This window comes from Nyctereutes procyonoides, unplaced genomic scaffold, assembly GCF_905146905.1.
Source record: "Nyctereutes procyonoides isolate TBG_1078 unplaced genomic scaffold, NYPRO_anot_genome, whole genome shotgun sequence".
NCBI classification, from domain to species: Eukaryota; Metazoa; Chordata; class Mammalia; order Carnivora; family Canidae; genus Nyctereutes; species Nyctereutes procyonoides.
Window position 1 is genome coordinate 25823227 of NW_026575036.1, and position 24338 is coordinate 25847564.

General features: G+C 44.2%; 1 protein-coding gene across 5 annotated transcripts; it reads right to left on the reverse strand.

Moving 5' to 3' along the window:
- Window positions 1-5969: 5969 nt before the first annotated feature.
- ZNF641 (zinc finger protein 641) lies at window positions 5970-16540 on the reverse strand. 5 transcript variants are annotated; one of them, XM_055318771.1, is made up of 6 exons: window positions 16475-16540; window positions 13271-13479; window positions 12643-12734; window positions 11360-11489; window positions 10643-10756; window positions 5970-9758 (listed from the first exon to the last, which is right to left on the reverse strand). In XM_055318771.1, the coding sequence occupies exons 2-6, from the start codon at window positions 13452-13454 to the stop codon at window positions 9004-9006; spliced, it is 1275 nt and encodes a 424-aa protein (XP_055174746.1). In that variant the 5' UTR covers window positions 13455-13479; window positions 16475-16540; the 3' UTR covers window positions 5970-9003. The 5 variants fall into 5 exon arrangements, with proteins under 5 accessions (XP_055174746.1, XP_055174742.1, XP_055174744.1 ...); XM_055318767.1 differs by having other exon boundaries at window positions 13271-16169; window positions 16475-16530; XM_055318769.1 differs by lacking the exon at window positions 16475-16540 and adding an exon at window positions 15936-16461 and having other exon boundaries at window positions 13271-14809.
- Window positions 16541-24338: the final 7798 nt, after the last annotated feature.

Below are 24338 nucleotides of genomic sequence, written 5' to 3' on the forward strand. Positions count from 1 at the left end.
GGGGAGCAGGTATGTGTATTTACACACAGAAAGAAAAGGAAGGGAGGATGGAAGGAGGGAAGAAGGGAGGAAAGGAGGGAAAGAAAGCTTAAGTGATGCTAATATTCACCTTCTCACACCCTTAAATGAGAATCACTGCTTTAAACCTATGCAAAGCTAATAGCAAAATGTTTGCTGTTGTGTCTCATCTATAGATGATCTGAACTTTGAAATTTCCCCCTGCTATAATTAGATTTACTGTGCACTTGAATTGTCTGTGAATAGAATGAAGCAACCAGAATCAGAGACGAGGGAGCCATCTGAAAAAAAGGTAGTGGGAAACTTTGTTGAACACAGTTAGAGCAAAGTTAATCAGATGTCCTTATGATAGCCAGATGTATTGCCCCGTTATAGTCCTGGGAGGTTTTTACCTAAAGAATCAGATGGTCAAGAACTAGAAACCTTTTCTCCTAAAATGGGATGAGAAGGATACTGCCAATTTTTTTTTTTTAGATTTCCTAAGAATCATCACAGTTCTATTTACATTATGATGATTTCTTCATTTAAGCAAAGTTCCAGTCATTCTGGTCAGTAAATTTGACAAATGTATTAAGTGTCAGACCCTGACCATATGTAGCTATATATGGTCATTTCAGGTTATTTTTCATTGGTAAATTTTAAGGTGGCTATACTCCAGTAAAATACAGGAAATGACTTTAGCTCATTAGCTATCCACATTATCTAGTTTGTAATGCTAGCTGGGTACTTCTCTGAAAGGAATTCCCAAGAATAGTTCATCTTATCCCCAGTATTCATTAATGATGAAATGCCTGCAAGATTCTGGGCACTTTGCTGAAAATGGATAAAGCATAATCCCCACTTTTCACTGCTCACATTCTAGTGGCATATTTGGGTATTTAACTTTAGTCAGAGCAAATGGAACATCTCCGACCTCAATTCTTTGCTCTCCTTTGATCTCAACTGCCTAGTGCGATGATCAGAAAATTGTTGGACTTTAGATTTGTAACAAAGTTCAGATGCCCTCTAGCATCAGATATTCAATGGTTGTTGATAAAACTGTTAACAGGAATGCAAATGGCCCTTAAAAATATGGAGAAGGTACAATTTTACTCATAAGAGAGATGCACACTAAAACAGTAAGATAACATTTTTTAAAATCAAAGGTTTTGAGAACCTACTCCATCAGTGAGGTTGTGGGAGATCAGACACTCACACACAATGCTAGTGAAAGTGTAAATGGCAGGAATTTGTCTTTCACAATTACAAATCCAAATATCCTTTGACCCAGCAGAACCACTTTATCTTTCAGATGTAAGTACATTTATGAAAAGATTTATGTCCAAGGTATTCAGTGCAGCACTGCAGTAGCAAAAAAGGAAATAATCTAAATATAACTAGGGGACTGGTTAAACAAGCTTCTGTATAGTGAAACTGCATGCAGCTGTAAAAAGGAGGAGAGTCTCTACGTATTATGACAAGCTCCCAAAGATAAGTGAAAAAACAATTCCGGATAAGGAAGTATACCATACTACCTTTTGTGTAAAATGAAGGAAAATATATGTCTTTGTAATTGTATAAAACTCTGGAAAGATACACAAAAATTAACTGGTTCTGTATGGAGACGGGAAGGTGATGGGAACTGTAGAGGATATAGAGAAATGAGACTCTTTACTATCTCTTTTTTTTTTTGGTATTTGTTTTCAGAATCATGTAAAAGAAGGTAAAAAATTCCACATAATTGTCAGTTGCAGCTTTTTCATTTATAATGTGGTTTGTACTTTTGCATGCATTGTTTCATTTTCACCTCAGTCCCTTAGATCTTAAGTGAAAAAGCTTAATGTTTGGAAAATGTGCACTTTGGAAATTGACTTTTAACTGTGCTCTCTTGTCTACATGCCGAATGGGGCCTCACCATCTACTCAGTAACTCTCCAAGACATCTTTTCTATGTAGGTAGAGTCAGGAGTTAGAATTTATGCCCACATTGAGTGTTTTAAAAATTTGAGCTTTCTTGTGGTGGATGGTGTTCTCCAACACATTGCAGGCTCTGTTTTCAGAGCATGCAAACATCTCCATGTGTCAGTGGTCTCAAAACAGTAGTTCTCTCCTATCCCCTATTTCTGGGGAGCCCTGTGGAGACAAGGCTTTGTGGTTGGGCTGGAGATAACTCCACCTACAACCTAAATGTCTAGAAGGACAGGAAGACATTCTGGGAAATTAATATAGGGGCACCATGTCAGAAAGGAAGCTTTAAAAAGAGAAAAAGCCAAAGGATTTGAAAGAGAGAAACCAAAGACTGAGGGGGTGTCAGCATGAGGCCTTGGATGAGGCTGGGAAAAGCACTGATAGAAAGGAGTAAGGAGAGGAGGTCAGGATTTCAATAGACACCAACTGGAGATGGCAGAGAGAACAGGGGCCTCAGTGAACAATCACAGCTGTGTTTCTTTTCCCCCTTTTGTCAGCTCTTTGCCGCCGCCTCCTTTTTGGTTAAGAGAAAGACCAGATTTGTCAAGAGTATTACTTCAGGTGACTGGGGGAACTAAGAGTGAACACATGAGAACAGGGAAACATGAAGCACCAAGGTAGGTGCCAGAACAGCCAGGCTGGTGTTCATGTTCAGGAAGCTGCACAGGTGGATCATCCCCAAACGTAGGCTCCAAGCTCCATTTAGGCAACTCGCATGGAGGAAGAGCAAAGCCTTTGGGTTGTACTCAAGGCCTGCAGAGGAGTTCCTTCCCCTCTTCCCCACACTCCATGAAGCTCCACAGGTGGAAGGCGGTGTCAGTGGATCAGAGGCTGGCAGTTTCATGCCAGCTCCCCATGTTTTCTCCCACACTTTTTTTCTCTTACCTTATTCTTTTGATACCCTCTGCCATGTGCCCATCCTCTTTATCCACAAAAGTATGTCTGGTGGACCCAGCTCCTGCTTAACCTCATCTGTGCATGCCTCTTCTAGCGCCCCCATCTCCAATTACTGTAAATTTGCCTAGGGGGTCAAGTCACATTCGCCACCATCACAGTCTCTGGACTCAGGCTTACCACTTTAAGGGTATCCCAAGAGTGGCATCTTCACTTGAATGACCCTGAGATGGAAGGCCTCATTAAATTTGCTTCCTAGGCCTTTACCCACCTTACCCTAGGCCCGGTCCTGATCAGCACTCTGCTTCCCCCATTTCCAGGTTGGATTAAGAGCAGCTAACTTGGGAGGGACATCTGGAAGCCAGGACACCAAGAGGGAAATGGGGAAGCCAAACTTGTGGCATCTCAAGGTTTATGTTTTTGGGAGTGGCAGTGAAGGGGCTCACGCATGGCTCTGTGACTTCCTCTAAAGCTATCTGGTGTCCCCCCAGCTTTGCTGCAGCTTTTTGATCAAGAGAAGAGCTGAGAATGAAAGGACATATTGGAAACCGCTAAGGATACAAACAAAGGTCCATCAGAGAGAAATTCACAGTCCATCAGAGGGAACCAAGTCAGACAACAGCTAGAAATCTGGCAGGCACCGAGCAGTTGGGCTGGATGGCATGTGGACACACACCTCCAAAGTTTCCTGTATGAGGGTGCCTTCGTGACAGTATCATGAGGCATGGCAGAAAAGTGGTGCCAAGGAAGGCCTCAGCTGAGGAACATGCTGAGTACAGGGCCTGTGGCTACACTTGATCTCTCAGGCTTAGAACAGCCAGTGCCTGGCATGTAATGAGCTCTCCAAAAATGGCTTATAGAATTGAGACTGATTCTCGGAAGCAAGAAGAAGCAGGAAGGGACTGGGTAAATCAAAGTAGCAAAAAGTAGAAATCCATTTTGGAAGCTACATCAAGGGAAGAAGAGACTGCAGGGAATGGAGTGCAAGGCCTGGACCTGGCGGTATAGACAATCCACTGGCCACGTCAGCATGTGGGGAGGGGTAAGACAGAAAGAGAGGAAGAGACGCAGAGTGGTGGGATGGCAGCTGAGCTGCTAGAGGGATTTGAGGGAAGAAAGTAGGAAATATGAGTAATTGATCCTGCTTTGTAGGCTTAAAGCTGACAAACTGGACAACAGGCAGAGGGACAGGGGGCTCATGATGGAACAGAACTGACTAGAAGCCTGAAGAGAGTAAGGTCTGATCTAAAACTATGATGGAAAGAGGATAGGGAGTAGAAGAACAAATATCCTGTGAAGGTGAGGCATTTCCCAGGCAAAACACAAATTCCAAGCCATCAGAAAAAGAGAAATTGTAGAGAAGAGAGGAGAAGGAGCTCCATTTATTGGGAAATGGAGGTAGTGATTGGAAAGGCAAGAGAGAGACACCCTGAGGCCTGGAGTTGAAAACTGTAGCCAAGCTTCTCCACCTTGGGGAGAGGGGCTGATCACCTCCCCAAACTCCAACCTTTTGACTTTGGGAGAGCTCCAGAGGTGGTAGGTTTGTAAATATCATTTCAGTATGTCCTCATGGATTTGGTTAGGAGAGGAGCTAGAGAAGGTAACAGAACCAGGGCCTGCAAGACAGGTTCCTTCCTGCAGCCTGAACTGGACAGTCTTCAAAGCAGGAAATGCATTTTTGACATAGGTGCTATGGTTTAATTGATTATGACTCTACCTGGTAAATAGACTCTGGGTTCAAATCTCACTTGTGTCACATATTACTAAATGAGCCTGGTTGTCTCTTGTGTCCTGGGGACTCTCCAATGCTTCTGTTGCTCTTGCCCATAGGGTAGGTCAAATCATAGTTGGGAATCCCTTTCATGGTACCTCATTGTCTCCAATACAATTATGAGGCTGGAAAACTTGGTGCCTTAAGAGCTGGGGAGAGCTGGCCTTACTCTCTATTCTGTGCTAAATGTTCACCTTGCATGCCTCCAGACCAACTTATTAGACCTTGAGAAGGAGCAAGTAACTAGCACACGAGGACTATTTCCTTGGATGTTGGTTTTTCAGTTTTACATTGGATTTCCCTTCTTTGAGGTGTCTGCTCCTTTTTGGTCCTTCAGATTTCTGTACCTATGAACCCTCTATGTCCACTGTAGAAGCTCTAGCCCCAGTCAGTCACAACAGCTAGGTAGGTGCCCTACCATGGTTTCTAAAATTGTTGACTAACCCAGTCCTTTCACAGATTTAAGGGTGGGGACTCAAGTGAACCAGAACAGAGGAGAAACTAGCCTTGCAGAAAATAAACCTGACAACAGGAACACAAAGATTCCCCTCCCAATTTGAATAGGATAAGGTACTACTGATTGAAGTGGAATTTGAATCTCCTAGCAGTGATTCTCAAACTTTGGCATACATCAGATATTCTGGAAGGCAAGTGAAGACTGATTCCTGGGCTCTACTCCCAGAATTTCTGATTCAGTTTGTTTGGGGTAGAGCCTGAGAATTTGCATTTCTAAAACAAGTTCTCAGGTGATGTTGATGCTGCCGGTTCAGAGACCACATTTTGAGACCTAAGATCTAATATAGCACTCCAGGAAATTTTGTCAGCTCAGGATCACTAAAGACTCTAAAGGAATAGATTTCTGTTACTACCTAGCCCCACTCATCCCTGTCCAGTGCACTCATCTGAAGAGAGGTGGAAAGAACACACGTCTTCTGGCATTTCTGGTTCTGAGTAAGGGCTCACCTTGCCCTTAATGGAAATAAGGAAACAGTGGTTTGAGTCCAGAAGTGTAGGAAAGGAAAGGATTTTGTCACAAATTATTACCCTTTTAGCTCCCTGAAGATATAACATCATTTTGACAAGGGAAAAATTTTTCCTTCACTTCTATCAGAGTTAAGGCTTGAAATGTAAGTAACTCTGGGAAGAGCTAACACTTTGAGTTATATTATCTGGTATAAGGGATTCTTTGCAGAGATACTTTGATGGGATAAAAAGGGAAGAATATTCGGCCCTGAACAGGGTAAAGGCACCACAGAAGGAAAAGGTGATAGGTTTCTAAAGATGGACTTCCCCAATTTACATTTGTCCAGAGAGAACACAGACACAGTTGTGTGTTTGGTTTTTTGTTTTTGTTTTTGTTTTTTTTATTTAAAGGGGATAGGGTGGACACGTGGCAAAGCCAGCTAGGAGAAAGATGGGAGTTTGAAGCTGATTCCCTGTGGGAAAAATCTTCCAAATCTATTCACCCATCTAATGGCTGTTGCTTATTTTATTTTTCGTCCAAGGGAAGTGGTGTTGGACCGAGGTAGAGAAGACAGTGGTGTACCAGAAATGACCTAAAGGGACGTCCTTTCTGCAGAAAGCTCTTAGACTCTATTATGCCTTTCGTTTGGATGCTATGGCTGCACCCACACTTTGGGGACTTCTCTTGCTATCCTTATAATTACTAAAACAGACCAATTGCTGGAAGTTAACATTTGGTTATTAAGATGTGTGATCTGACAGTAGAGAGTCACTTCCCACAAGTCTTTAAAACAAGGTTTGTGAGGAGCTCAATTTGTCAGCATGTCATCTTTAAAAAAAAAAAACAACAACAAACAAACAAAAAACAGAGTAGAATGTCAGCAATACTCTCCTAGTCATTAAAGACTAGACTCTGTCTTTATACCCTACTGCCTCTGATATCTTAGTCCTTAAAATATTTAGTGATCCTTGCCTTGTAATTCTTGACAAAAATATATAAATGACCATGTTGGGTCAGAGTAACTCCCTATGACCCCGGTTTAGTGATTCCATGGATGGGCTCTGAACCTGCTAAATGTGTATATAAAACAGAGTGAATTTCTAATGCCCGTTTTTCTTAAAAGTGAGCTTCTGATTTTTATCAGAGTTTCGTAAGGGTCTCTGATCTAAAACAGGTTCTGAACCCCTGCTTACATAAAGCTGATCTGCATTAATGAATGAGGCATAGTGGAAGGGTAAAAGAAATGGCATAGTCCAGTTTTACCACTGGAATCCAATACTCTCCTATTCCCTGGGGTACCTCCTAATATTAATCCTAAAATGCTCCTATTTCTGAGGACCTTAAAAAGGGCTGGTCATTTTGCTCTATTCGTAGGAACCTAAGCAAGAGAAGTGCATCCCAGGCAAAGAAGAAAGGCTCCTCTGTGCGGCAAAAGGGAGGTGGCAGCTGGGTTGCTCAACTCATATCCACTCTAAGAAGCCCGGTCAACAAAATGACCCTATTTTCAGCTCTATTTAGGTCCAGAACTCTGAGGAGCTGTGATTCACCCAGTTTTCCCTAAGCAAATGGGATAATCACTAAACTAGATTGTTGCAGCTTACTTCCTTTTGCCTCTCTGGTTAATTCCACCAAATTGTGGTTAAGAAATAAGTATGTTAAGGAAAAACCAGAATGTAAGCATTTAAAGAGAAATTATCCCACTTTTATCTGCTTTGCTCCTCTCCTCCCTAACCCCAAACTGCTCTTACATACAAGATAATTTTTAAATTATATGATTGGTATTAACACATTATCAATAAGGCAAAACAATGACCAACTCATCAACCAATAGATGCTAGAATACTTATGCAAGTCCTGGAGTTAAGAGTCTTAGTGTGGATACCTACCCAGAACTGGGAAGAAAACCCAATGCACTACCTTCCCACCACATCAGCTGAAAAGCTAAACCATAGCCATTTTCCCTAATGTTCCGTTTCTGGGAGAATGAAATCCTTAAGAAAAACTGTCTCCTTGATGAGGCAATCAAGGTCAAATAAGAGTGATGACAACAACCTGCAAGCACTGTGATTCCTGTCCTAATTTTCCAGCACTAAAACAAGACAAAGAAACCCACTCAGCACAAAGCTTCTATATGCACCTTACTTGAAATCAACAAGAAACAGCTCACCTCACTGAGGATGTGTCTGTCTTTCTCTCTCCTCCTAGGCAAAAAGAATCTGTGGCCCAGAGATTCAGACCTATACATATATATCCACAGTTGTCTTGATCTCAGTAATACAGGGGAAAGCTTTATACCTCAACTCCCACAACTTAACCCATCACTTAATCCTTTCCATGAGGGCTCCCTTAATCTCTCAGTTTACTTCCTATCTTGAAACAAAACAAAAAAATCCCATACAATCCCTACTACCCTCACCCCCAGAAAACAGCCCCTAGAAAATCTAGCTTGTACAGTTTGCACATTGCATGCTCTCTTCAAAGACCCTGCACACAGATACACATAGACACATAAAGACACAGTCAAGAGGAGAGGGGTCTGTTCAAGGGGATAAAGTTTTTTTCTTCTGTGTGGGCCTGGGTTCCTTTGGGAGTGTACGTCCATCTCAGCATTGTAGCGTGATTCCCTCAGCTGGATATATGTATGAGGAAGATGAAGGGAGTCTGAATAAGGGAGTGAAAAGGTTCTTGTTTCTATTTGTCAATAGGTGGGGGTAAGAGGTGTGATGTATATTTGGATGATCAGGGTAAGGATGATAGACCCACACAGGAATGAGGTCTGCCCCTCAGCTTTCATCTGGATAGAAAAGGAGAACTCTGGGTGCCTGATCACTATCTCTTTCTCGTTTCCTCATTACTCCCTAACCCAGTGTTCACCAGAGTGTGTTTCATGGAGTCACCAGTTCTGCGGGAGGTGAGATAGCAAGGACTCTGAGGTCAAACACATTTAGGAAACACTGCAGTAAAAGAGCCCTGACAAGTCTTTGCACACATAAGTTCTCAGAGCCTTCAATCTGCTAATATGGTCTTTCTCTCTATATACAGAGAGGATATAATAGTTACAGTATACAAAGGTGTTATTCAAATATTCAACTGGTACGGCATAGGCTCCAACCACTCAGGATGGACCGCAGCCATAAACTGATGATTCTCAAGTGGTACCCTTGAGAATGGGCTTCGGCTGAATATCAGCATCGTTTCCTAAAAGTTTTGCCCAAAGAACTCCATTTTATGTGGAATCTCATAGAACTGGTGAGAAATGTTTGGCCAATGTTGGAACCTCATCTTTCTAAGGATGGAGTCAGGGTTCATGATTCTGGCTACTGGGGTGCAGGAGAGGGGCAGTTCTGGCAGAGACTCCTGGTAGCACCAGCTGCTGATAGATGTGACCACAGCTGCAGCAGAAACAGATTTCAAAAGATAGATGTCCCTCTGTCCCAGCTGCTCCGGGGACTTTGTCCCTGGTGGGTCAACAGGTGCCTGTCCAGGTGATGTTTACGGCCAAAGCTCTTTTCACAGCGAGGGCACTGGAAGGGCTTCTCCCCAGTATGGGTCAGCCAGTGTCTCACCAGGTGGTGCCGTCGGCCAAAGCTCTTCCCACACTCAGTGCACACATGGCACTTTGGCACTGGGGGGGCACGCTGCCGTTTCCTAGCCCCCGGGCTCTCTCCAACCTCTTGGCCCTTGCAGGACTTGCCTTCTGCATGCACTCTCTGGTGGCTGGCCAGATGGGAGTTGCATCGGAAATTCTTGCCACACTCAGAGCACCTGCTGGGCTTGTCATGTAGGTGTGTTTTCTGGTGCCGGATCAGATGGTGTCTTCGCCCGAAGCTCTTTTCACACTTGAGGCAGCTATAGGGCCGCTCCCCAGTGTGTGTTTGCTGGTGCCTGGCAAGGTGGGAGCCCCACACAAACTGTTTCCCACACTGGGGGCATGTGTGAGGTCTTAACAGGGAATCCATCTCTGTGCTACATAGAAGGTTTGAGAAGCTATCTTCCTGAAGAAAAGGTGGGCCCAGGAGCATTCCTCTGGAGCCCCTGGGCATGGAATCCCAGCTCTCATCCTGCTCTGGGTTCCAGAGAACAGTATCTTCAGACACACTAGATAACATTCTGGGAGGTTCTGCTTCTAGTTCAGGGGTATCACCCTCGTGCTCACTTCCATCTCCTGTGGAGAAGGGAAAATACCAACCCCAAGAGGGGAGTCACAAGAGAGTACCCTAGGACCCAAGTCACAGGTGAGGTTGTCTGATTCCTGTTAGGGCCTAAACCTTACCCCACAAAGGCTGGAAGAACAGATTCTAATATTGTTCAAGACAGTGCAAGAAGTGTAGAAGTTAAAAGCCTAGGCTTAGGAGGCAGATTCCCCAATTTTGAATCTCAGAGCTTTCCCACTTAGCTTCTGTAAGCCTTTTCTCTTCTGTAAAATGGCAATGATCATAAGATAGATGTTATAAGACAGACAGTATAATACCTGCACATAGTGAGCATTTAGTAAATGGTCTATGCTATTGTTATTTATTTATTTATTTATTTATTTATTTATTTTATTTATTTAAATTACTTCCATCTTCCTGTCTAAGCATAGATGGAAAGAGTTAAGAAATGTGCTGCAATCTCCATGGGCTGAGTGACCATCTGTCAGCAATACTAGAGGCACCCTGGAAAGCATCTCCACAATGAGTGGGATGTTGAATAATAACATCAATAACAACAACAACTAACATTTATTGAGTGCTTATTATGTGCCTGGTACTGTTCTATTCTGTTAACATATTTAAGTCTCTCGATAATTTACCAATGAGGAACCCAAATGCGAGCTAATTACATTTCCAAGATTCCCAGGTGTGGTCCTGGATTCAAATCCACAAAGTCTGGTTTTAGAGCCTGCCTTCTAAACCTTTCTGCTACACTGTCTTGCCTTTGAAGAAAAAGATCTCAACTTTTTTGACTCTGTAACTCACTGAGTGGAGGAGGGATTGGATGGACACATAATGATGACACTCCACGAGGGCTGAAGGCAGTGGCTGAAAGTGTATTCTAGGTGTTTACCTGTGTATGTGACCCTTAGGATGTCCCTCTCCTCCAAGTCCTGGGGGTCAGGGACCCATTGTTCTTCCCCTCCTTCTAGTTGAGAAAGCATGTCCAGTTTGGGAATTGGAAATCCTGTCCATGGGAAAGGAAAACAGAGATGTCAGTGAGTTCAACTGTAATTTTCTATTTCTGAAAAAAAGCTGTTTCCTAGATTATTCCTTGGAACTGGAGATAAAAGAAGGTCAGATATAGGCCTCTCTCCTGTCCCCATTTGTTATGTTCCTCTTCTTTCTTTTAGAAAGTCATATTCTCTTCCCTAGTGTGTCTGTTCTCTTCCACTCAGATTTCAAATACTTCCAGCCCACCTGTCCTTAACTTTACTTAATTAGCCTTACTACAGCTGTCCTACCTCCACTCCCATTTTACCCTAGATGGCTTGCTGAGTTTCCAAGGACTCAGTTCTATCACTTAAATGTCCTTCTCCCTCTTAATTCCCAACCAAGAAGAGCCCAAAGTTCTCCACAATTCAGCATTATTTTGCTGTTGTTTTTAAGAAATGACACCTCATTTCTATTCTCTTTGGATTAGCCCTAATGCTCTTTCTCTGGTAAAAGTGTAGACAGACTTCCAGCCAAGGAAAGAACCCTAGATAGACTATCTGATAGCTCTGGAGCAGATGGCCCCATCTTCCCAGAGTATAATCTTTTAAAAGTGGCTAGGGAAGATCATGCTTACTTAGAGAGACCACTATCCCACAGTTTTCCTGCATGACATATTCTCCATAAAAGTCTGTCTGAGAAGGGTCCAGGCTCCGCCATTCTTCCTGAGAGAAGCACAAGGACACATCCTTGATGGTTACCAGGCCCTGAAACAAAATGTAGCATCATCTGTTAGTAATTGTTCCTTAAGGAAAATGTGATCCCAGTATAAAAAGCTGAAGTAGCAGAAGAGAGGGCATGAGAGCATTTAGGGAAAGAATTCCCCCAGAAGTCTTTGGGTAAGGCAAATAGTTTTGGTGAGAGATAAATGGAGCAGAGGGGCGAAAGTAATGGTGAGTGAGTGAGAAGGATAATGTCTCTTGAGGAGTTTCCCACTGGAACCATGAAGTTGGAGGCACCATGAACTCATTACTCCCTCTGATTAACTACAGATGTCTGCCCAGTCTCACCTCACTTGCCTCGTTCTTTTCATTGCAGAAACTGGGTACTAGCTTCCTCTTCCTCCACTTGACCTTTCCTTTTCTATCAGTACAAAATCATATAGATGAAACATTCTTTTTTGATCTCTACCCATCATGCCATATCTTTATCTTTGGAGACAGTATATAGTATAGTGGTTAGGATTCTCAAGCCAAATGACTCCTAGCTCTGCCATTTATTAGCAGTTTTGTCCTTACACAAGTGCCCTAATCTCTTCCTACCCTATTTTCTCACGTGTAAAATGAGCATATTTGGTTTTCTCTCAGAGTTAAATGGGTTAATATACATAAAGCATTCAGAGAGACACAAGCATGGTAAGCACTCTGGGAGTATAGCTACTACTACTATTATTATCTTTCCATGAGTTTCCTATTGCCTCCTGAATCTAAACCTATTTTCTCTCTCTGGCTCTGCCCCTCTTTACATCTTTCTATCTTCTCTCCTTTTCCATATGCTCCATTACCCACCCAGTCCTGCCTACTTTATGTTCTATCAAGCTTCCCTCAGGTCCTCTTTTCCTAGTCTTTCCAGATTTTTTTCTTAAAGAACATTAATAAATTGTTCTTAAAATCCATATAGGAATGGCACAGCCATCCATTAAAAACAACTTAACCTCTAAGAATTTCCCTCTTCTTGTCATGCCTTCACTCATTTATTCAAGGGTATTATGAGCCCTTTGGAAGGGGAAAGAATCTGTCCAGTTATAAGATGAAGATACCATTAGTGATCATGTGAGATAAGAAATCAATAGGATGATGGTGAGCCTACAGAGAGGTAGCAGTGATGAGACCCTGGGAGAGGCCAAGGAAAACAGCCCACCTGTGATCCTGCTGCAAGAAGTGCAGCTGCCATCTCCCAATCTCCGGTGCTCCCCTCCTGGGGAATGGCAGGAACCCAGGGAGCTGACTGAGCTGGAGAGAAAAAAGAGGAACCACTAGAGATGGACCATCCACCCTTTCCCAATAAGGGCGCAATGGACACCATGTCAGAGGAACTTAAGGGTCACATTTTCTTGAATCTGTATCCATTGGTAACATTCAAATGCATACATAGAGTGGAAGAGATCTCCACTTAACATATTTTGCAAAGGTGTTAAGTGGTTTTTAGTAAAGCTTATATGTCAGCCATCTCCACTAGACTAGTTGTGGTTTGAATTTATATTATTTGAATGTAATTTTCACCTAGTAAAGTGCATCTTACTGGATGTGTTCTCAACAGTAATAGTAATAGTAATAGTCACTTCCTTTGTCTCCCACATTCAATACCACTAACCACGCACTTGCAGCATGTGAAGGGAGTGATTATGCAAGAAATAGGAGAAGTGCAGTTTCATGGTTTACAGAACCCAGGAACTCCTTATATTCCTGTGATCAGAGCCCAAGAAGAATAGACTAGTCCTGGTACTGGTTACAGTACTCAAACACACATATACACTCCAGGCTCTCACCCTTCTCCTGAAGGGACTGTGGATCCTCTTCAAGGTCACAGCACAGGTGCTCCAGTGGCCCTGGTGCTGTTCTCCATGGCCCCTCTTCTTGGCTTCCCCTTTCCACCTGAGGCTCTGCTCCATCCAGCTGGACATTCATGGACTCCCATCCTGTACCCAGGACTGCTGTCTGTTCTGAAAGCATTTTTGCTGCAAACCCAAATTGTGACCTGGAACAAATTCATTATCAGCTGTGCCCATTAAAAATGGAAAGAGGTGATATTCCTAAGGGAGTTACGGAGAACAGCCTGAGGGATAAAAGATGAAACCAGATAAGGGGAGCTTGATGGAAGATGAACTTTAAAGTTTGGTGTGTTCCAATCAACTGACCCTGGGCCAAGCTTCTTGGAGGAACTAAGAAATGAGCAGGTGCTAAATAGCAAAGTCACTAACAGTTATTCTGGGGACCTCATGGCAGAAACAGAATACTCTTGATGGCTGGAAGAACTTAATTTTTTTTTTAAGATCAATCCTGGAAATTCAAAAGGTATTCATTTAATTTCAACCACTCAAAATACAATAAAGTAAGTAATCTGGACACATGTAGGAATGGAATGTGCACGGATTTACACTCAACAAAAATGGATATAATCACATAGAAGATTTTCTGCCACAAATCTCATCAATTAGTTCAGAATGAAATGATTACTATAGATAGAAGTCCTAGCCAAAGGTGTGTGTGTGTGTGTGTACAAGGAGCACACATCCCCTTTATAAGACTGAACCAAATGACACCTCACTTAAGCCTCAACAAAGAGACACAACCTGGCACTCTGATGCAGAAAATAAGAACTGATAATAAATGTGGTAGAAAGACCAATAACTCAGAAAGCATGTGTAAAACTCCAAAGCAACCCTAACAGGAGAAATTGTTGGTCAGTAAGGAGTTGATGTCTAATTGGGAAAAGTATAAAGGAAAAGAAAGCATTTGAACCAGAGTGGATAAAGGGGAAGTAACTGATGCTAACATGACCTCTGTGTGTGAATTAACAGTCCTGTGAGCTGAGACATAGGAAAGAACCCGAGACATAGGAAAGAACCAGTCAGATCTCATTAGAAAAATATATTCAGTTTTAAAGAAGGGTATGAAGAAACCAGAAACCAGTATGGTTCATCAGAAGAAATAAAAGTGGAGAAAGGGATGGGAAACATGGCCATTGGGGACAAGTTAAAAACAAAAGACATAATTTTCTCCTGTCTAGGGAAAAAAGCTGATAAATGATGCTACTAAGAACAAGAAATGGTTTATATCTCTTTATAGATCTATTTATTCTCTTGATTGCCAGAGAAGAGATTTAGGTTATACAAAAAACATTTTTTTAAGATATTTTATTTAGTTATTTGAAAGAGACTGAGAGTACAGTGGGGGGGGGGGTGTGGGACAGGGAGAAGCAGACTCCCTGCTCAGCAAGGAGATCGAGATGGGTTTCAATCCCAGACCCCAGGATCATGATCTGAGCCAGAGGCAGATGCTTAACCGACCAAGCCACTGAGGCATCCCTAGATTAAAAAAAAAAAAAAAAAAATTCTTAACAATAATCCTGTAGTGCACGGGACCAGGTTGTGGGCTTTTTCTTCTCCGGACATCTTGGAGTCAGAACAGGTCTCATGTGTTGTGACAAGGGGACTTCCTTGACTTCTGGCAGAGAAACAGTCTATGAGACTGCACAGAGTCCTTTCTGCGTGGCAACATCTTTTGTGTGTGTGTGTGTGTGTGTGTGTGTGTGTGCGCGCGCGTGTGATTTTTATTCAGTACTCAAGCAGTCAGAGCTAGTGAAAACCTTCCAAAAACAAGTCAGAACCTCGGTTAACTATCCTGGCTCATCACTCATATCTATTCATTAACACTTGCAAGAACCCAGAAGCCCACGACAGGTCAATGACCGATGTCAAGTTGTTGATTTTCTTGCCTATTTGTCTTTGACAAAAAGAGGTAGGTGGCAACCCTAAGCCCAATGCACAGGAAGGGAACAAATTATGCTTTCATCTCAGAAGTCCAAAGAAGTCTCGGGGCCTCATGGGAGCCTCCTGGACTGATTCCCAGCTTAGGAGGTTTCCTTTTCAGAGACTTCTCATGAGAAAGGAAAATTCGCAGTAAAGCAATAAAGGGAAACTTCCATTTTAGCGCTCTCTTCTGATTTCCAACCCCTGTGTTTGCTTCGCTTTTAACATATAAGGCACCAATTCCCCTGTCTTCCCTGGAGGTCTTTCTTCTTTGTTTCTCAAGCTCCCTTTGAACTCCTCCCTCGGGGCTTTACCTACAGTTAAAGTCTGGACACCTGTCTCAGACTCAGTTGTCCATCTCCCCAGCAGCACCGTCCCTGGATGGGAAGCTGCTTTCTGCGGAGCCTACAGGGCTCGCTGCGAGCCTCTCCAGGCCACCGACAGAAAACCTGTGGAAGTGCTGGCAAAAATCTCAGCCACAAGGGCACAAGGGGGTGGGGACTTCTCCTCACACAGCGTGTCCTAAGATGTTCACGCTCTCCTCGGAGCCAGAACCCGGGCCGTCACGGGTGTCAGCCTAATCAGGGTTCCCCTGGCTCCAGGATGTTCCCAGGCCTACCGGAGTCCGGCTCCTAGGGCTTCCGTTTCCCACTTTTCCTCACATATCCGGGGGTCAAGGCACCTGCAGGAGGAAGTTTGCGCAGCGGCAGCTGTTGGACAGGGCCCAGGGGGTGTGTGACATGAGAAGCCCAAGGGCACAGGGACGAGTCGCGCTCCGCCGGAGAACCGTGCCCTGTGCCCCGGGTGGGGCTGGGCGGGACGGGTGCCTGCTCCGGAGTAAGGTGGCTTCTTCCCCTCTTCTTGTCACAGCGCCCCTGGGCAGGGTCAGATTTCAGAGAATCCGAGGGAGGCAGAGCTAGGGCAGGGGAGGTGAGGTCAGAAAACAGGTTTCCCGGGAACCGGGGCAGGAGCAGGTCAGGAGAAAGGAGCCCGCGGCGGGAACCCGCGGGGCCTGTCAGCGACGCCGGGGACGGGGAAGCCAGGGCGCGGGGCGGGCCCGCGATGACAGCGGGGCCGACCCGGTTAAGGCGAGCGACCCGCAGGCCGCGTCGGTCCTCCCGGCGCCGCGTGGGGGGGTGACCGGGCCCCCCGCCCGCCGCCCCGGGAAGCGACTTCGTCCCTCCCTCCAGCCGCGACGCCCTGCGGCCCGGCCCCACTCACCCCGGTCGGCTTGGCCTGCGGCCCGCGCCTCCCTTCTGGGCGCCGCCTGCCCCTCCCCTCCGCCCTCCGCCCTCCGCCCTCCGCCCTCCGCCCTCCGCGTGGTGGGAGCCGGCGGCCGCGGAGCCAGCGACGGGCGGGGACGGCGGCCGGGCGGGCGCGGGCGGGCGCGGGCGGGGCGGGCACAGGAAATCCCCGCCCGCTTCCGGGGCTCGGCGGCGGCGGCGGCGGCGGCGGCGGCGGCGTGGGGGAGGGGGAGGGGGCGGGCCGCGGTCCCCACGGTCCCCGCCGTCCCCGCGGCCCTGCCCGCCCAGCCCGGGCCTCGGCGCCGCCCGCCGAGGACGCCGCGGGCCCAGGCGTCGGGATCCCGCCTTCGGCGCCGCCCGCCGCCCGCGCGCGCGCTGACTGACCAGCTCCGATCCCGGCACTCGGCCTCCCACCGGCCTCCGCGCACCGGAGCCGGAGTTACCCGACATCTAGTAACCGCTCGCCCTAAGCCGGACAGTCGCTGCGAGAGCGAATCCCAGGCGACGGGGTGGACTCCTCAGAGCTGGACTTCGGGGCGTCCCGACGGCGGCTCGCGGCGCCTGCGAGGGCGCTGAGGGAGGGAGGGAGGGAGGGAGGGAGCGAGGCCGTCCTGCCGCCGAGCGTCGGAGGGCGTCGCGCGGGCCCGGAGCCGGGCTGTGGGGGGGCGTGCGCCGGCTCCCGCAGCCCCGGTGGCCCAGGCGTCAGGGGTTAAGTCCCTCGTGAAAACGGATTTCACCTACTTCTTTGCACTTTTTGTTATTATTTTTTAAAATTTAATTAATTTATTTATGATAGTCACAGAGAAAGAGAGGAGAGAGAGAGAGGCAGAGACACAGGAGGAGGGAGAAGCAGGCTCCATGCACCGGGAGCCCGACGTGGGATTCGATCCCGGGTCTCCAGGATCGCGCCCTGGGCCAAAGGCAGGCGCCAAACCGCTGCGCCACCCAGGGATCCCTTCGTTGCAGTTTTTAAATATGGCTACTAAGATTATTAGATTATATATGTGGCTTGCATTATTTTTCTATTGGACAGAGCTTCCTTGAAGCATTAAGGTGAATTTGACTGAAAAAAAAAATGAGAAGGGACTACAGAATACAATAAACCATGTTACCATTAGCATCTGTTTAGAATCTACAAATCACATTATTTCATTATCACATTGATTCACAATCAATCATTATAATGATTTCATTATATCATTATCATCATCAAATTCGGTAAAATTTTTGAGTTCAAAAATAAGGGACTCACTTAAGGTCATAAAGTGACAACCATTCCTTTAATATATATTTATTATTATTTTATTTATTTGTGTATTTATGTATGTATGTATTTATTTATTTTTGCTATGTGCCAGGCACCATGACTAAATGCTGGCAGTCAGAGATCCCAAAGGAATTGTCTGTGGATTCAAGGACTCAGTCTTTGGAAACCCAAGCTCAACAAATATTTGCAATCAAATGTAATAGATGCTAAAATGGCGGGATAGACCCTGCACTAGGAACAAAGACCTACGCATGGGAGGGAAGTCAGAGAGTGCCTCACAGAAGTCTTGAGGCAGAGGAGAGTGGAGAGGGCTCCAAAAAAGAAAGAAGAGAATGTGCTAGACATGCAAGTGGTAAAGGGTACAGAGCATAGTTTGGAGCCAATCATAGAATATATGCGGAGAGGGGTACAGCCGGGATTTATATCTCAGGTCCTGGAACTAAGTCTGTGGGTTCTTCTCATGTATGTGACCACTGTTGTTAAATATAAGGTGTGTTAATCAGGGTAGGCCAAGGAGACCAGTATCTCAGTGGTTTAACACAATAGCGGCGTATGCTTCATACAAGTCCCTGTATAGTGGGTTAGTTGGGACCGGTGGGTGGGGTATCTGCTCCTTGCAATTGTGGATGGACATGGCTTCTATCTTGTGGCTCCACCATCACCAGTTGCCTTGGAATCATCCGATCTATGTGCCTCAGATAAGGGAGGAGAACTGTGGTGGACTTGTTGGAGATATCAGGGGCCAACCCTGGAAGTGGGGTACATAATTTTTACCCCATTCCCTTAGTCTGAATTCAGATGTGTAGTAGCATATCCCGCCTGACTGCAGGGGTGGCTGGGAAGTAAAATAAATGCTTGTGTCTAGTAAAAAAGGAAATGAGGTCTAATGAACACTTACATTGCCTCTTCCACACAATATTACATTCAACTTAACCAAGCACCTAAATCTGACTTTACTTCGAAAGGATATTTGGAGAGAGTTGGCACATTGATAGATGGAAGAGGTAGCCCAGACCCTCCTCTCTTCTTCTTTGGGAAACAAATCAGTGTAAGATTGTATTCTTAAAAAAAAAAAAAAAAAAAAAAAAAAAAAAAAAAAAAAAACGTAGGCGGTGAGGGGAGGCAAAAATAGGCTTTGGCCTAATGGTATGATAGTATTTAGTAAACATGTGCTTTATGTCAGAACCTTGCCTTAAATATCACAGGGAGAAAATAAGTAAAATACCTCTATATTATGCTTTGACATGCCTCAACAAACTGAAGTATAGGTATTATCTCAGCATGGGTTCAAGGGTATTAAGTGAGCCAAAAGGCAAAGTTAGGAATACAGCCCTGGCCTTAGACTTATAACCTGGTGCACCAGAATAGTACCTTACTTTTCATAGTAATGTATGGACAAGTCCAAACTCCTATATAATGTTACAAGGTAGAATAATTAAGTATGAGGTGAGCAGCAGGTAGATAATTCCATCTTTTTTTTTTAAAGATTTTATTTATTTATTTATTTATTTATTTATTTATTTATTTATTTATTATTGTTCAATTTGCCAACATATAGAATAACACCCAGTGCTCATCCCATCAAGTGCCCCCCTCAGTGCCCGTCGCCCAGTCACACACACACACACACACACACACACCCCACCTCCCTTTCCGCCACCCCTTGTTTGTTTCCCAGAGTTAGGAGTCTCTCATGTTCTGTCTCCCTTTCTGATATTTCCCACTCATTTTATTTTATTTTATTTTTTTTTTTTGTTCCTGGCTCTTTATTCTATCAATTTTGTTGATCTATGTGTCTGTTTTTTTTTTAATAAATTAATTTTTATTGGTGTTCAATTTACCAACATACAGAATAACACCCAGTGCTCATCCCGTCAAGTGTCCCCCTCCGTGCCCGTCACCCATTCACCCCCACCCCCCGCCCTCCTCCCCTTCCACCACCCCTAGTTCATTTCCCAGAGTTAGAGGTCTTTATGTTCTGTGTCCCTTTCTGATATCTCCCACACATTAGGGAAGGGAGAAGAAATGTGTGGGAGATATTTCCCACTCATTTTAAAATCCATTTGGGGAATATAATATGAGTGGGAGATTTTATTTATTTATTCATGAGAGACACAGTGAGAGAAAAAGAGAGAGAGAGAGGCAGAGACACAGGCAGAGGGAGAAGCAGGCTCCATGCAGGGAGCCCAAGGTGGGATTCGATCCCGGGACTCCAGGATCAAGCCCTGAGCCAAAGGCAGGCGATAAACCACTGAGCCATTCAGGAATCCCTGATAATTCCATCATTTAAAAACTTTCTGGTGGAAAAGTTTCAAGATCAGTTTTGATGGCAAAATGTGGGAAGAACAGCCTGGATAGAATCAGACAGCAGGGGACACTTGGGTGGCTCAGCGGTTGAGCATCTGCCTTTGGCCCAGGGCGTGATCCTGGAGTCCCGGGATCGAGTCTCACATCGGGCTCCCGGCATGGAGCCTGCTTCTGTCTCTGCTTCTCTCTCTCCCTCTTTCTCTCTCAGTGTGTGTCTCTCATGGATAAATAAATAAAATCTTTAAAAAGAAAAAGAATCAGAAGGCAGAAATGGATATGCTGTCATGTGCTATGGGATGAAGAACACAGATATGGGGGTGTCTATCTAGAGTAGAGAAATTAAATGGGGAAATTGACAGAAGGATTAGAGTAGTGTTTTTTTTTAATTTGCTATGACAAGTAATAGGGAGTCTTTATACTTAGTGTTAAAAGGAAATAATATACCCGATGGGTCTAATTATGTCATTCTAAGGAAACTTGGTGGTGTGAGGCTGCCCTATTGATAGAGTTCACAACAACAGAATTAGATGAGTTGGGCTCATAGCCAGATTCTAATGTTTGGAATACAGAGTTCCTCAGGACACAGCAGTGTTCTATCTGAGGCTCAGAGAAAAGTTCCCAGATAGTTAAGGTTTCAAGTTCTCTATAGTACTTTGAAAGACCTTAAAAGGCTCAGTCTCTTGTCTATCAGCCTTGGCTTCTTCATTTCTGCGAACAGGAGTTCTGCTGTGGTTTGAATAAGAAAGTATAATGCAGGTGTTCACCAGTTAGGATTGTGTTATAAAAGTTCCTTTATCAGTTGATTGTAATGAATTATCAGCTTGGCTTATAAAAACCCTGTTCAGCCATAATGAAAGCATACCTTCCATTGCTAACTAGAACCTAACCACTCTATATGACACTGCTTTTCTTTTTTTTTTTTAATTTTTATTTATTTATGATAGTCACAGAGAGAGAGAGAGCAGAGACACAGGCAGAGGGAGAAGCAGGCTCCATGCACCGGGAGCCCGACGTGGGATTCGATCCTGGGTCTCCAGGATCTCACCCTGGGCCAAAGGCAGGCGCTAAACCGCTGCGCCACCCAGGGATCCCAGCTGCTTTTTTTTCATTCAAAGTTTTGAAGCTTGGGGGATCCCTGGGTGGCGCAGTGGTTTGGCGCCTGCCTTTGGCCCAGGGCGCGATCCTGGAGACCCAGGATCGAATCCCACGTCGGGCTCCCGGTGCATGGAGCCTGCTTCTCCCTCTGCCTGTGTCTCTGCGCCTCTCTCTCTCTCTCTCTCTCTCTGTGACTATCATAAATAAATAAATAAAAATTAAAAAAAAATTACAAAGTTTTGAAGCTTGGTGTCAGAGATGAATTTTCCACTAACAGGTCAGTGGAGTTCTTTACTTCCTTTTTGTCCTACATAGGAAAAGAAGAAAGAAGAGAGAAAGGGTGAAGGAAGTTTCAGATTAGGACTCCTATGGAGAAAAAGGGTTAGAGCCCTTGTTCAGTAATTAATAATTATAACTAACATTTGTAGAGCACTTAAAATTTACAAAGTGCTTTTTTATACTCAACTACATGCAATACATGCTGTTGATTTCTGTTCTGTTACCTTATTTTAAAAGTTTGCTATTTACTACCCACTAAATTGATTTTACAACCCACTAATGGATTGCAGGTTATCATAAAAAAGTATTGGTATGCAAGTTGTAGGAGCAAAAATAGCCACTTCTTGGAATGACTGCATGGGGCACATGCTTTATTAAGGGACAGCCAGATTTTGACTAGATAAAGGAGGAGAAAGAAACATCTATCCAAGAGGTTGAAGGATAAAGGGGTGTCTGTAATCTGTTCGGGCTGCAGTAACAAAATGCTGTTGACTAGGTGGCTTATAAACAATGCATTTATTTCTCACAGTCCTGGAGGCTGATAAGTCTAAGATTGGGGTGCCGACAGCATCTGGTGAGAATTTGCTCACGGTGTCTTCACATGGTAGAAAGGGGGAGCTCTTTGAGGCCCCTTTTAGAAGGGCACTAATCCCATTTGTGTGCTCTGTCCTCATGACCTAATCCCCTCCCAGAGGCCCTACCTCCAAGTATCATCACACTGGAAATCAGGTTTCAGCATATGAATTTTGGGGAGATACAAACATTCAGTTTATAGAAAGGGGGGTTTTGTTGATGACAGACCCTGAATTCCAAAGGTCACAGTGGAAGGATGTAGAGGTTGTTTTGGGAGTTAGAGTTTGATTCTACTTAGGCAATGTAGAGGACTGTAATAGGGTAAGAATCTCTATTTTGAGGGATGATCTGGGGGCTAAGGATTCACATGGTGAGTGTTGTAAGCAGAGATATAGGACATGATGGGATTAGTTCTCTCAGGGGGAGGTGGATAATCAGTTCTAATATAGCCCCCTTCTTGGGACTGGTCTCTCAGTTTGTCAGTGGTGGGGTGAGGTATAAGGGTTGGTTGGGGTTGAGTAGATGAGCTGTGTGTGGTAGAATGAGGGTCTCATTCTAGAAGTGTGCTGAGCTCCATGGACTCTTTTTCAATTCTACTGTGGATAGAGTGACTATCTTTCCAGAAGTGCCAGAGCTCTGAGGGTCCCTTAAATCGGGCTTGGCAGTGAGTGGTAGTAGTTTCAAGGCTTAAGAAGTTCTGTGGCTTACACTTAAATCCTACTGTTCTTGATGTTGAGGGAGAAGGAAGGACTGACCTCACAAGAAGGTAATAGTTTTATTTGTACTCTTTAAGTAGGAAAATTTTAATTAAAAAGAGAATGCTAACTTAAATAATGAGTACAAAGATATACTAGAAATTGGACTAAACTAAGAACCAAAAGATTTGTTTTTTAATTCTGGCTATGCCTCTCGGTGACAGATCAGAGCCTTAACCCCAGCTATCAAATTAGTATAATGTTGTTCTTCTTTTCCTTAAAAGCTGTTCTGAGGAATAAATTAAGTAAAAATATAGACATATGGTGTAAAATTTATAAAGCAGTATTCAAAGGCAAGCTATTGGCAATGGGCATTACTTGGCAGAAATAATTTGTAGTCAGTACAAATAGTGGACCAAGTGCAAGCAGCTGTCAGTTAGTGACAGCTGGTGTTGCAATCAGGGTAAGACTAGATGTTTTATAAGATTTAAAGAGATTTTTGATGGTGCAGTGCAACTCAGACAAATAGATAAAAAGCAGAACTGTTTGTTACTTACAGCTCCAAAGAGAGAAGTCCGTTGTGTGGAGCCACATAGTGGGTTACACCTGAGGACAGGGTAACAGTAGGCTGGAACTGTAGGAGGTGCTTATGTATAGCAAATAGGATAGAGTTAGGTAGGTTTCCCAGGCTAAGAAGAAGCTGTTCCTGAGTGTAGGTATCTGGGGGCCTCTGGCAGTTGGGTATGTGTGTATTGTAACCCAGGAGTGTTAGAGCCTGATAAGGGAAGTAGTTGGAGTGGGAGTTTGATAAATTGCTAGTGAAGGGGAATTGAGAATTTAAGCCATGACATCAAGACTGGGTCAAAACAGCACTTGTGAAATATCATATTACACTGGGACAGCTTTAGAGTTGTGTAATCTCAAACTGTCATTTTTTTTTATAGTACAGAAACTTACTCAAAGCAGACTTCTCATTGACATAGTATAGTTTCTTAATTTAGCTATTTATTTATAATATATTTTATTTATAAATTACTGAAAATTTAATCTTTAATTCTGTTATCTCTGGCTCTTAATTTATATTTTAAGTAGGCCAGATTGTTTAATCATTTTAGAGAAATACCTGGCATCATCTAATACCCAGTGGCAGAAAGAGTTAGACTGGGTTAAAAGTTCTTCTGAGATTATAAATGCCGGTAGCATATAATGGCTGGTATAATTCAGGCTCAAAGTTGTTTTCCATCAGGTTAGAGTTATTTTCCTATTATATGGCTGTGGTAGAAGAATATTAAGTTGTCCCCTAACTTCTTAATATAGTATTCTATAGTCCTTTCCTCTTGAATATGGGTAGGATTTGCGAATATGGTGGGATTTAATCTCCATGATTAGCTACCGAGCAGCTGGCTTTGAGTAAATCAAAAAGGGAGACTATCTTGAATAGCCCTGACCTAAGGAGGTGAGCCCATAGAAATGGGCACTTCCTAAAGTCAGAGAGATTAGAAGCTACCATGCTGTGAGGGGGCCATGTGGCTAGGAACTGAAGGAGTCTGTAGGAGCTGAGAGCAGTCCCTGGCTGTCAGCTAGCAAGGAACTGGGGACCTCAGGCCTATAAGCTACAAGAAATC

What these genes read in the sequence shown, in the direction of transcription:
- ZNF641 (XM_055318771.1), bottom strand. Translation starts at nt 13,454, where the DNA reads ATGCTTTCAGAACAGACAGCAGTCCTGGGTACAGGATGGGAGTCCATG. An exon ending in TGGGATAGTGGTCTCTCTAA is followed by an intron (nt 10,757 to 11,359) that starts GTAAGCATGATC and finishes TCCCATGGACAG; the next exon opens with GATTTCCAATTCCCAAACTG. An exon ending in CCTAAGGGTCACATACACAG is followed by an intron (nt 9,759 to 10,642) that starts GTAAACACCTAG and finishes CCTTCTCCACAG; the next exon opens with GAGATGGAAGTGAGCACGAG.